This window comes from Trichosurus vulpecula, chromosome 1 (genome assembly GCF_011100635.1).
Source record: "Trichosurus vulpecula isolate mTriVul1 chromosome 1, mTriVul1.pri, whole genome shotgun sequence".
Classification (NCBI taxonomy): domain Eukaryota; kingdom Metazoa; phylum Chordata; class Mammalia; order Diprotodontia; family Phalangeridae; genus Trichosurus; species Trichosurus vulpecula.
Window position 1 is genome coordinate 298572751 of NC_050573.1, and position 12962 is coordinate 298585712.

Consider the following 12962-nt stretch of genomic DNA (forward strand, 5'->3'; position numbering starts at 1 on the left):
AAGTCCTCTTGACTCCAAATCTGAGTGCTTTAACACACTTCAGTGCCTCAAGAAATTTAAGCCTAGGGGTTAAATTACTTGCCCCATATCACCAAGCTGATCCATGCCAGAATTTAAACCCAGGTCTTTTAGCTGTCCTTTCCACACAGACCACAGGTTTTGAGGGAGGGCATGGAACAATAGCCAGGAATATTAGGACAGGGAAGGGAGAGATCTTTCACCTGACCAATAAAATGGGAAATGGGGAAGTACAGACTTCTCCTATTGGCATGACATACAACACATGTACATCGAAATACAGATGTTCTTTTTTTTATTTAATCACAACACATCAATACAATGGAGATCAAACTCAATTCAGTGGAGGCCACTTAAAAATATACCTTTGAAAGAAATGAACCTGTTTAAAATGCTACTTTCACAGATGGAACCAAATTAAGCAAACATAACAAGAATGCTGAAAAGCCCTTTTAACATCTTCAGTAACCAAATTCCTGTGTACCAGAAAGTGACAGATAATAGTTTTCCAGGTAAAAGAATGCATGGGGAGGGGAGATTAAACATTCAATGTTTCCACAAGACTACTTGAATGAATGACCTCTAGCACACCAGGATAATTACCCATTGTAATGTTTCAAATGAATCTGAAGTTCTTAAGGATGAGGATATTCGTAACATTGGCCAGGGCCCGATAAATTCGGGCAGGTTGTATTCTGTAACTTTACTCTCCCAGCTGCCTCTTCTCTCACTCCCAACAGTTTACACCAAGACCCATCAAATCCTGACCTGTCACACTTCTGCTGGGCCAGGAGTGATTATTCCCCAGGTGAAAGCTGTCAATCATGCCACACTCCTAACAACAGTTTAGTCAAAGACCCAAATTAGGCACCCACAAAATTTAACCATCTGCTACAGGAGAAAGACAGATCATTCTTCTTTTCTTGGATGAAGCTGATTTTTCTGATTTGTCAACGCTTTGTTCAGAAATATAAAAATCAGAATACAGATTACCCCCCAAAAAAGTGGTAATTTCTTATAGAACATCTTAATCTGTCAAAATATTCACAAGCAGAATTTATGTTAATGTTGAGCATAGTGGTTTGGAAAAAAATCTAAGAAGTTGTAGCTAAACAAGAAAAACATAACAAAATACTAAATTAAAAGTTCCAAAGTTTTCAGGCAAAAGTGGAATCATTTGGAAACAATGATACATGTTTACAAAGTGGATTAGACACTTAGTACAAACCCATCACAGGATGTTGGTTTATACCCACCACTGCAATTTAATGTTTTGGACAAGTTTAGCAACTAATTAAAAAAAAAACTAATACAAAATGTAAAAACCAAAAAGAGAGAGAAAAGAAAACCAGCCAATTTATATAGTTCTTAAACAAATTTTATCTAAAATTGTACCTTTTTCCTTTTCACTTTCACTTATGATTTTAAGGTGAAGTTGGCAACAATCCAGCTCAGCTGGATTTTTAAGCTTTCCCCCATCCCTCCTAAAGCTTTAGTTCTTTAAAAAGCTCCAATCTCAGTCCCCCAGGGTCTATAAGGCTTGCCAAGATTTGTTGCCTGTGTTGGTGTCGAAGGGCTCAGTGAATTCGGGGACAATAAATGGAAGGAACCAAAGGAGAAGGGGAACGCAGATAGGGATGCCATGGAAGAGAGCAGAGGAGGAGAGAGTTTGGAAGAGGCAGTAACCACAGGGAGCACGGGTCCAAGGCTGCCGTTAGGGGGCACTCTCAAGGAAGTGGTGTCAGCATGGGATGCTGTCATTCTCCCCTGGTGGTGTGGTTCTGTGGAAGATGCCGTAGTGCTGCTGTTGCTGTGGCCATTCTGGGGCGGTGGTGGTGGCAGCAGTAAGGGATGAGAGATGTGAGGGGGATGTCCAAAGGCACTGCCCCAGGGAATATGTCCGATGCCTGTGTGTGCACTATTGGCAGCTTCCCGCTGAGAGGCATAATTGTTGAGATGAGAGACAAGTCGAACCCGGAGAGGATCAGACGTGTCTAGCCCTTCAATGATACTAAGGTAACGGGCAACTTCAGCCAGGCATTCTCTAAATCCTAAACTCCGGTAGTCCATGGCAAGAGCATGAGCATCAAAATAGCCTGAGAAAAAAAGGAACAGAAGAAAAACCTCAGGCCACTGCTATAAATGCTTCACCTTAATCACACTCCTACCCGACAAATGCAGAATACACAAATGATATGTGCAGGTTACACTGGAAAACCAAGTAAATATTTTCTGTTTTTCCTCATACACATCAGAACTTCCAAGGGCAAACAAAAGTGTTTCATTTTGAATTAATAGTATATGCTTGCTAATAGTCTATGTTCAAAGTCCATTTACCAGTGATCTAAGCAGAAAGTGGAATTATACACCAGCTAGCAGATGAAACTATGTTCATTCGTTTTAATGCTTTCCTTCAATGCCAGAAAAATGCATCCAGAAATGAGAACCCACAGCACAGTGAAATTCATCAGACACACAGTTGTATAATGTCATCTATCATCATAGGGCTTTTACAGGCACTTAGTCCTCATTCAAGTACTTCTAGTTTACATATGTATAGACAGTTATTTTATTTTTTCCATCTCTTTCCATTAGACTGTCCTTTCTGTGACAGGACTTTTTCCTTCAAAGAAATATGACAGCATGGTTTGTTTGCTTTTTTTAAACCTCCTGAATGTGTAGATAAGGAGAAAGAAACACCACTTACTTTAGGGGGAAAAACACATTTCTCTCCCCAAATTACTATGGATTAAAATGAGAGCCACTTCATTTGAATCAGTGCTGTCACAGCTCTGGAGAGCCTCAGACAGCAGTCATTTTCCAAAATAAGGCTTTATTTATATTCTGCACTGGTATAATTTGCAGTCACTATAAAATGGTAGATATACTATGTAAAGCCTCAAGAAAATGTGGAAATTGTACTGCTACATATACGAACAACACACACAAATTTATACAGAGCCATCAATTTTCTCTCTAACCCCAATGTCAGTGGTAAACATAAGGCAACAAGTTGCATAGAATACAATTGGGCAGTGCCAAGGCTCCTTAAGGAGAACCTTCTCCCCAAAGATATTAATGAGCTTTACCTTTTCCCCCTGCTGAATGCAACATTTTGAGATGATCCACAGTCATCTGGAGAATTTCTGCTTTTTCTAATTTAGCTGATCCCTATGAAGAAAGGGAAAAGTTTAATTTGGTAGGATATGCATTTGGTGATAACTTCAAAATAAGTTGGGAATATTCAGTTCTCCTATAAGCCACAAGCAACAAGCATTTTCCCCAGCACCTTAAAGGTTAAAATTAGTTTATGAAGTCACAAGGCACCACACAGATCATTCCACGCACTCCATTCCTTACCTGCTTTTCAAAAGCACTGGGTACCAATCTCCTCAGCTCTGACAAACTGTTATTGATTCGATCTCTCCGGCGTTTCTCAATGATCTAACAGGAAGCATGCAAAACAAAGGGATTTCCATTAGTATCATAAATTCCGATGGCTCTCCTCCTACCCCACCCCTGCCAAAAGGGGGGGGGGGGTGGAGAGGGAGAGGGAAAGGGAGAAGGGGAGAGGGAGGGAGAGAGAGAGAGAGAGAGAGAGAGAGAGAGAGAGAGAGAGAATGAGAATGAGACTGAGAATGGGAATGGGAATGAGAATGAGAATGAATGAATTATAAGAGACTCACTCCTCTTCGACGCTTCCTAGCCAGTATCTGGGAAGAGGTAGATGGGGACATGGAACCAGGAGCCGAACTCAAGTTTCTGAAATGAACAATGAATCACCATTAAATTAGGACAGGGCAAGGAACAGATGCAGTAGTAAGAAGGAATTTACTGCCGCCGCAGGAGCCCAGGAGCCCGCAGTAGCAACTTGCAAAGTTAGGGGTTTAAACTCGGGCTGAGGCTTCCACCAAATAATGCCAGTATGCCCTGGACCTGCACTCCTTCATCCCTAGTGCAAACAGTGGAATACATGAAAGGGGGTCCCGTTCTTAGCCCTGGCACGGTGATCGTGCACCAAGAGGCCACCCAGTGTCTCTTCTTGGGCAGGTCAGCACCGCTGTCACCAGAATCAGAATCAAATTCTCTCAGGAGTTGGAAGGGACGCAGGAGGTTGGTGACCCTAGGAATCCCCTCGACAACATCCCTGATCAGCGAGTGGCCAGCCCTTGCTTCAAGACCTCCTGTGATGAGGTACCTTGTCCCTGGGGGCGCTTCAGGAGCCCGTGCCAACGCAAGGTCCCTTCCCCTCTCCGCGGGAGCCCCCAGCGCACCCCTTCTCCCCTCACCCATTCTCGTCGGCGCTCTCCTTCTCCACTTCAATGGTCTCGTCCAGCTCGCTATCGGAGGAGCTGTAGTCAGGGTGCACACGCTTCATGCTGGCGCTCGCAGCGGGCACCAGCAGCGGCACGCTGGGGAGGGAAGACCGGCGGGCAGGGAGGAGTTAACCCGAGCGGCGGCGGCGGCGCCTCTGTGCGCTCGGCTGCTCCGGCTGCACACACACACACACACTGATCCCCCCTCGCACTTGCCCTCTGGTTAAAACTCAACCATCCCTTTCCCACGCTGCGCCCCTTCCCAGGGCCCAGGGGAGGGCGAGGGAGGAGCTGGGGGGAGGGAGTGGGGGAGCTCCCAGGCGACTTTCTCCTCCTATAAATCCAATCCAGCTTCTCCATGCACTGATTGGCAGCCGCTCAGGTGGCCGAGACGAGGGGAGGGGAAGCGGGGCCCCGCCCCCTACCTCCACCCACCCGTCCCGCCCCGCCCAGCCCAGCCCCCCGCCTGGCGGCTGAGCGCCCGCCGCGGATGGGGGGTGGGGGACGGGACACCAGCTCGCCGGCGGCCTGGGCCCGCCCCGCCCCGCCTCGCGCGCTGCGATTGGTCTGGCCGCGCGCCAGGGCCAAGCCCGCAGCGCCACCGGAGAGCCGCACGCGCCGCGGGCCGTGGGAAAGTGCCTGGGTCCAAGGCCGGCAGCCAATCGGGGTCCGCCAGGGGCGGCGGCGGTGGCGGCGGTGGCGCTGGCGGCCGCTTTGGCGGCAGCGCTGGGCGTTGGGATGAATGGAGGAGGGGGCGGGGGGGGGGGCCGCGCGGGCGGGCGGGGGCGGGGGGAGGTCGCGAGGAGCCGGCCGCGGGTGGGGGGGGGGGCGGGAACGGGTGGCGGCTCCCCCGTGTGAACCTGAAATCTGAGCCTCCCCAGCCGAGCGGCGGCGGCAGCGGCGGAGGCCGAGCGGGCGCCGGGCGGGCACTGAACCCAGCCGGCTCAGCGCCGCCAGTAAATCACCGCTGTACCACGAGCGAGCGGCTGCGGCCCGGGCGGCGGCGACTGGGGCCACCCGCTGCCGGCGAGCCGGGGGGGAGGGGGAAGAGGGGAGATCTGCGGCGGTTCTCGCACCCCCTTCCCGCCAGCCCGCCACCCGAAGGCAGATGCGGCGTGCACCTGGCTGACGACAACCAACCCCAACGAAGCCGAGCCCCGCTCTCTTGCACCGTCGCGTCCCCGGCCCGGGGACGTGGGAAAGGGCGGGGTGGAGTGGGGTAGTTACTTGCAGACCCCTGTCACCCTTGTCGCTTGCTTTTGGGACTTCCCAGACTCCAAAACTTCTGTGAATTTAATTCCCGGGGAAATGGGGCGTCTGTTTGCTCCGCATAGACTTGAAAAAGGTCCCCTGGGATACTCAGTTTTGTGTTTTTGTTGTGGTTTTTTTTTTTCTTTCCCTGTCGGTGGAGACTGAGCTCTGTCTCGGTGCTGCCGAGATGCACGTACCTCTAGGAGCTTCCCACCCCCACCCAGGTCCCAACTTTGGTTACCTCTACCTCTCCTGGGTCGTGGTTAAAACTACTTGCATGAATAGAGGAAGGTGCCATAAAGACAACCATGAAAGATAAATCTCACCACGATTTAGACCTGCTCCTGCTCTTTTTGCAGTCGAAGGTTTTTCCTGTGATGGAGTGGCTATCCTATTGGCAGGGCTTCTAATGAGACTCCAGGTCTTGATTCCAAATTCATCTATAATTTGCGTTAAATGCCCACATTTCACCCTATCCCCTTGGGAGCTCTTTTTCTTTTCTTTTCCTTTTTAAATGAAGTGGTTGGACTAAACCTGAAGATCTTAACCCCTGGGGGTCCATGTAGGTTTTTAAGAAAATTAATTTAACTGAAATTAAGCATTTCCTTCAATTGTTTAAAATATTATTCCGAGAAATGTCTTCTATAAGCTTCACTGGACTAACAGAGGGGTCTATGGCACACAAAAAAGGGTAAGAATCCCTGCAGTAGATGATCTTCTGAGGTCCTCTCTAGTTCTAAATTCCTCTAACCTTTAGAATTGGACATTCTGGATGCTGTTTCACATTCTTCCTCTGTGAAGCAATGCTGACCTGATGGGCACATCATAAATTCTCTTAATAACATTGATGAATCCATAATTTTCGTCCATCTGGGTGTTTCCTAACACCAGTGCAGATTGCAGCCTCTGCAAACCTTTTCACCGTATGTGATCCTTTCCATTCCCTCCTTTAGCTCTTTTGTGGAGAATCCACACAAGTGCTGGAGGCCTTCCTTTGGTTTGATTAATACATTTAAAGCAGTAGACGTAAAGAGGGAAGAAAATTTGAGTTCGTTGTCCTGCCTCAGATGCATGCAAGTCATTTAACCCTTCTCAGCCTCAGTTTCCTCATTTGTAAAATGAGGATAATGATAGTACCTAGAGAATCAAATGAGATAAGCTATAGCACTTTTTAAACCTTGAAGTGCTATTGTTACAATGAATTAACACTATAACTGTCCTATCAAATAAGACATTTGTAAAGCACTTATGGTTATTGGGCTCATGGTCCCCTTTGGGGTTTTTTTGGCAGAGACAGGGTGCCTGGGGTTAAGTGACTTGCCCAAGGACACACAGTGTTCTGAGGCAAGATTTGAAGTGAGGAGTCTTTCTGACTCCAGGACTGGGATTTTATCCACTGTGCCACTTAGCTGCCTGGCATATGGTAAATGCTTAATATGTGCTCTTTTCTCTCTAACTATTTGATATTTATTTCTCCTACTTGGTTGGCCTGTCTCCTTTTCTCTTCCCACACATTCATGATGATGATTTTTTAACCACTTCTCCAAGGCAAGTGAGTCTTGGTAATGTGCTGCAGTCAAACAGCTTAGTTCCATGTTGGATCTTTCTTTTGCCATTTGGATTTCCTGAAATGGTGATTCTTTTGAGAATACAGAGTCCTCTGATTTACAGGTTCACCAGGAAATAACTGGTGCTAAAGAGATGGCTGAGAAAATACTGAAACCACTGACTAATTTTGCAAATGGAATCCAGTGGGCTCTCCACTTCTAGGTCAACTCTGGCCCTTCATTCCTTCTCTACAGCAGTGGTGTCAAACTCATGGAAACAGCACCACTAAATCCACAATTGTACATAAGGATTCTGCAGACCATGTATTGACTTAGAAAACTGCATATTAATATCTACATTCTATTGTAAATGTTTCCCAATGATATTTTAATCTGGTTTAAGCCACACAGAGCATTGTGGGCTGCACATAGCCTGTTGGACACCTCTGCTCTATGGCACTTGTCCAAGATATATGTGTGTGTATACACACATATATACATATATATGTGTATAGAGAAAGATAACTACACATTTGTACGTTGAAATAATAAGCCTACCACAGTCTATGATATAATTTTTTAAAATCCTGTATGATCCAGGCAATTATTGGATCTGGATTATCTAGACCATCTGCCAATGGCACAGGTTTTTATACTAAACACTGGGAAAGTTCAAAAGCATCTAGAGTCCTCTCGCACCAGAATACCATTACGTAAAAAAGATGAAATCCCAAAATATTTTTTGAAATGTAATAGATTTAAATTCAACTGGACAACTGCCAAATTCAATTTCATTCTGTGGTGTTACCCAGGCATCTGGGAAATGCCATTGCTTCAAAATCCTTAATTTTGACAACATTTTTCTGTAGTGAGGGGAATCATTCTGATCAATTGCTTCTCCCTTCTAGTCCAGTTGCTGTGAACACAGAAAGTAAGTTGTTATGGTTTTGAAGGAAATGTAAGATTTTTTCTCTTTTTTCTAGCTCTTCAATACGTCTTCAGTCAAGCTTGGGTAAATTAAAATAGGAGCTTGCCCATTGATTGGCTGATGATTGACCTCACCAAGGCAGCCTTTTAAAAGCTACCTTGGCTGTCTTTAGAAACAGTGGAGGGAAGACTTTGTGGAGTGGGACTTGCGGTTGTCTAGAAGCCAGCTAGCATATGGATGAACCTAGTTCTTGAGAAATAATGGGTTTTTAACCTTTCTTCTTGTGCCTCTACTACAGGTGGAGAGATGGGAGGATTTCTTTCTCTTGCTCCCCTGCAGCTGTTGTAGTGTCTTGCAGCATCTCAGCTGGATCTCTAGGTGGTTACTCTCTATACTGCCAGAGGTCTGGCTCCACAAAGTTCTTCTGCCTCAGCTCTGGCTCCAGCTAGTTCTTGAAAGGCTGTCTGGGGCATGGTCCGTCTTTTACCTGCTAGTGGCAAGCTGGCCTACTAGTTACATTAAGCTTGACTTCTTTAGTCCTATAAAGTTATAACAGTTTAAACTCTTCTCTATACTTCATTTAAAACCTTAACACTTTGTTGTCTTTGTTATCTGCCCCTAACTTTTTGTGATTATATCAACTGGGAGGAGGGGAGAAGAAAGCATCAATTAATCAGGGGTTTCTGACCAAATTTCAACTACCCACTGCATTTCAAATTTAATTTGTATTCTTATAACGTTAATACTCACACACATACAAGTAAATGTGTATACAACAAAAAGATAAGCCTTCTTTAGGGCCTTTGCCACGCTGAAGACTTCCCACAGTTAACTGATTATTGCTGGACTTTGGGTCAAAGAGACCTAATTTTGAATCACTCCTCAGATATTTAATAGCTGCATGGACCTAGGAAAGTTATTTCACCTAGAGGCAGATAGGTGGTGCAGTGAATAGAGTGCTAGACTTGAAGTCAAGAAGATCTGAGTTCAAATGTCACAGATAGTTAGAAATGTATGACCCTGGGCAAGATACATCCACTCTCTTCAGTTTCCTCCTCTGTAAACTGGGGATAATAGCCTCTTCCTCAAAAGGTTGTTCTAGAGAATGAAACAAGACTAACATGGGCAGAGCCTTTTGCAAACCTTAGAGTTTACTTACATGCTAACATTTGATCTTTCAGCCTCAGTTTCTTATTAGGAAAAAGGGAAATAATACCTGTAGTGCTTCATGGGGGTATTGTGCAGATCAGAGGAATTAATGTATGTAAAGCTCCTTTCAAGCTTTAAAGCCTATGTAAATGCCATTATTATTTTCTGTGTTAAAAATCTGAAAGGTAAATGACAATGATTCCTCGGCATCCTTGTGTCACATCATTCCTTTGCCAGCACTGATTTGCAAAATAAAAACTATTCCAAGTAGTTCAGGTCCTTTGCTAAAGCTGTTTTGCTGTGCCATGCCCTTGATGACAGCATTCAAATTAAATTGCCTTTACAAATGGTGGGCAATAGAGTGGCCGAGGTACCAGGGAAGATACCTACATTAAGAAGAGAAAGAGCTGCTGACTTAGTTGGAGATCTTGGACAAATCACAATCTTTCAACCTCAGTTAGTTGGGACTCTATAAAAGGGTAATTATAAGCAGCATTGCACAGGATCTTTTTAGGTATGATCAGCTAATATTTGGAATACTCTGGATCTAGTAAAGGGCCACTAAGGAGGTTAGTGATAGCAACGAATGAGTTCTGTGCCTCATTTTACCAATATATTTATTCCTAATGGTATATTGCGTATCTCATGAAGTTGAAAAGAATAAATAAATAATTAGAATCACTTTAGACTAAGGGCATCATGTTGAATATTATTAGAAAACAACCCTTAAATGTATTTATGAAATACGAGATTAGCTATTAACTTGTAACTTGTTGACAGCAAACCAGTTTAAGCAGAACTAAATATAAGTCCACTTTTTAATGTAGGCTTTTGAATTTGTTTATGTATAACATTCTTCTGACCATGTATGCTGGAATACGCTATAGATTGATGGATTCAGTGGGTGGCTCTTTTAGTGTGAGAACAATCTTGATGGGAATCCGTAAACAGCTGCTTAAAGATGTCATACTTGAACTTGGACCTGGCTCCTGTTTTCCTCTGTTCCTTCTTTATCACCGCGGACTCTAGAGAATATCTTCATATAACTGACCCGCCCTTTGTCTCATCATGGGCCACGATGATCCACTTTAATTTCCCTGTGCCTCAGTTTCCTCATCTGTAAATGTAAGGCCTTGAACTCTATGATCTCTAAAGGCCCTCATATTTTCTCATTCAGTGAGGGCATTTTCACTATCAGACATTTAAGTCATCCACAACATTATCTTCCCAGTTTCATCACATATCAATCCCCTTAACTAATCCTATTCCAACTAGATCTTGGTCCTTGATATTCCCCCAGTCATACCCATGTACACTAGCCATTCTCAAAATGTAGTCCACAGACCCCTAGGGGACCCGGTCTGCAAGGTCAAAACTATTTTCATAATAATACTGAAACATTGCCTATTAAAATACTCCCCCCTTTTCCAACTACTTACTGTGTTAGGCCAGATTTTCTTTATATACTTCAAATAAAACAATGTGTCTGCCATTCTTCCTACCTGGTCCTGCATCCCACCCACTACCTCAGTACCCCTTCCCACTCCATCCTTTGATGTTAAACTATTTCATCTTTGGAAAGGCTCCCACCTCACTCCCAACCCTATACCACCCCACCTCCAGGGTCCGACCCAGTTAGTTAGTGACTAATAGTACAAATAACCTACTTAGCCCATTATATCTACCATCTGGCCTTAGACACCAGCCATGCATCACTTTCACATCCCATCTAGCCATCTCACCATCTGCTTGCCAATGAATCCTCTTATGTCCCTGACCACAGCACCATTACACCCCCTTTCACCTCTTGCTCTGGACACAATAATCAAATCAATAGTGCCTTCTGAAAAGGGTATATCATACATGAGAACTCACCATCAGCTGTGACTGCCCAGGCCAAAGCTCACTTCTCTGGCCTCCTATCTCCCGTATGTGCTGTCTTCCCCTGTTATAACATAAGCTACTCAAAAGCAGAGGTTATCTCTCTTTTTAAATTTTTGTCCTCACAGTTCAGCACATTATTATTTGGCAAATAGCAAGGACTTAATTTTTTTTCTTTCATTCATTTATTCCTGCAAAGAACATGTCTATCGATGGCCCTATAATTTCATTCACTAACCTTGTAACCTCCCATACCAGCACCCTCCTCCATGGCAGCCACTCCCCTGAATGTATCATCTTCCTCAGTTAAAATGTAAGCTCCATTAGGGCAGAGACTGTCTTGGTCTTTTCTACTGTATTCCTAGGCTGTCATTTTTTTTAAATTCACCACCTTTCTATGCCCAAATGCCTGCCACCAAGCACCATTTCTCTAGAGACAGGGGCTCAGTCTGTATCATTCAGATAGACAGCTCTAGGCTAAATCTGAACCACAGCTTCATTATCCCTTCTTCCTTCAAATCTGATGCTAACTACACGTGAATTATGGAATTACAAGAGCCCAAACTCAGGAAAAACAAATACCGTAAACACCCTCAAGCACCATAATGAAAATACAACGGGAGAAAACAAGCCCTACTCTGCTTATTCCAGCCTTTCCACCTACACTCACAGCAGTTTTTCTTGTCACCAGAGCAGAGACAGGCTAGTCTGATCATTGGTACACCAACCCCACTACCATATTTCTGGCTCCCTTCAATTACCATGGCAGAAGTACTCCATTAAATTAGATTCCATTCTATTCACCTACTCACCATAGCCCTGGCACTCCAGAATTTTCATAGAGGAATCTCGCCATGGAGTTATCCCTCACCTATGCCCACTTTTAAACCCTGAAAGGTCTCACTGTCTCTACCATGACAAATAAGTCCCCTCTTCCAAAAAAAAGCGATATGTAGATTTTTTTTTAAAAAAACTGTAATAAATAATAGTTTGCTTTGTTTCCAGACCTCTATGACACTCCTGAAGATAATTGACAGAACTCTGAGGTGTCTCTAAAGGGTTTGGGGAATCACTCCTATTCAGAGCTGGTCAGAGTCAGCAGCTTAGTTATTCAGTAGTTCCTTGAGATCAAAGTCAATTTTTCCAGATTTCCCAAACTAGCCATTCTGGCTAATGATCGAATTGAAAATATTGAAGAAAGTCTTGAAATTGCAAAACTGTTGTATAGTTACTAAGCATTAAAATGATAAACGAACATGCATTTGTTGATCTAGGTCTTTGTTTCACCAACACATTAGAGTGCTGACATTTTCATTAGACTTCATTTTGTAGACATTTCACAAGTCTGGCTGTAAATGAATTCTTCCCCTCTAGGAATTTGGTATAGCCAATCCTAGAAATATTCCTTAAAAACATATAGTTTTTAATTCTTAGCAGGAAAGAACAAGATAAAGTATTTTGGGTGTGGTTCATATTTTGTGGCATTTATGGAATATTGAAGTGCCTTTTATATTTTCACAAGTAGGAATTTTATAAAAAAGTTATTGGTATTTTCTTTTTTTAAAACATTTAAAAATCTAAACTGTCTTTTCTAGATCAGTAATTAGAAGGGGAACAGGAAATCAGGCATTTTAACCTAACAATTTTTAACACATGAATTTATCCCAATGACAAGACATACCATTAGGGCTTCAAAACTGCTATTTTCTCAGTAACACTTTTCATAGAGAGGAATAATGGAGTAATGCATAGAGGCAGGAAGACCCAGGTTCAATTCTTACTTCTCCAGTTTATCCCATATATAGCTTGTTTATAACTAGTTGTTTACATTTCATCTTCCCCATTAGACTGTGAGTTCCTTGAGAGCCGAGC

At 43.9% G+C, this 12962-nt stretch overlaps 1 protein-coding gene across 1 annotated transcript; it reads right to left on the reverse strand.

Moving 5' to 3' along the window:
• Positions 1 to 297: 297 nt before the first annotated feature.
• Positions 298 to 4531, reverse strand: HEY1 (hes related family bHLH transcription factor with YRPW motif 1). The gene is made up of 5 exons (XM_036766402.1): positions 4308 to 4531; positions 3705 to 3780; positions 3379 to 3462; positions 3108 to 3189; positions 298 to 2114 (listed from the first exon to the last, which is right to left on the reverse strand). The coding sequence occupies exons 1-5, from the start codon at positions 4394 to 4396 to the stop codon at positions 1519 to 1521; spliced, it is 927 nt and encodes a 308-aa protein (XP_036622297.1). The 5' UTR covers positions 4397 to 4531; the 3' UTR covers positions 298 to 1518.
• Positions 4532 to 12962: the final 8431 nt, after the last annotated feature.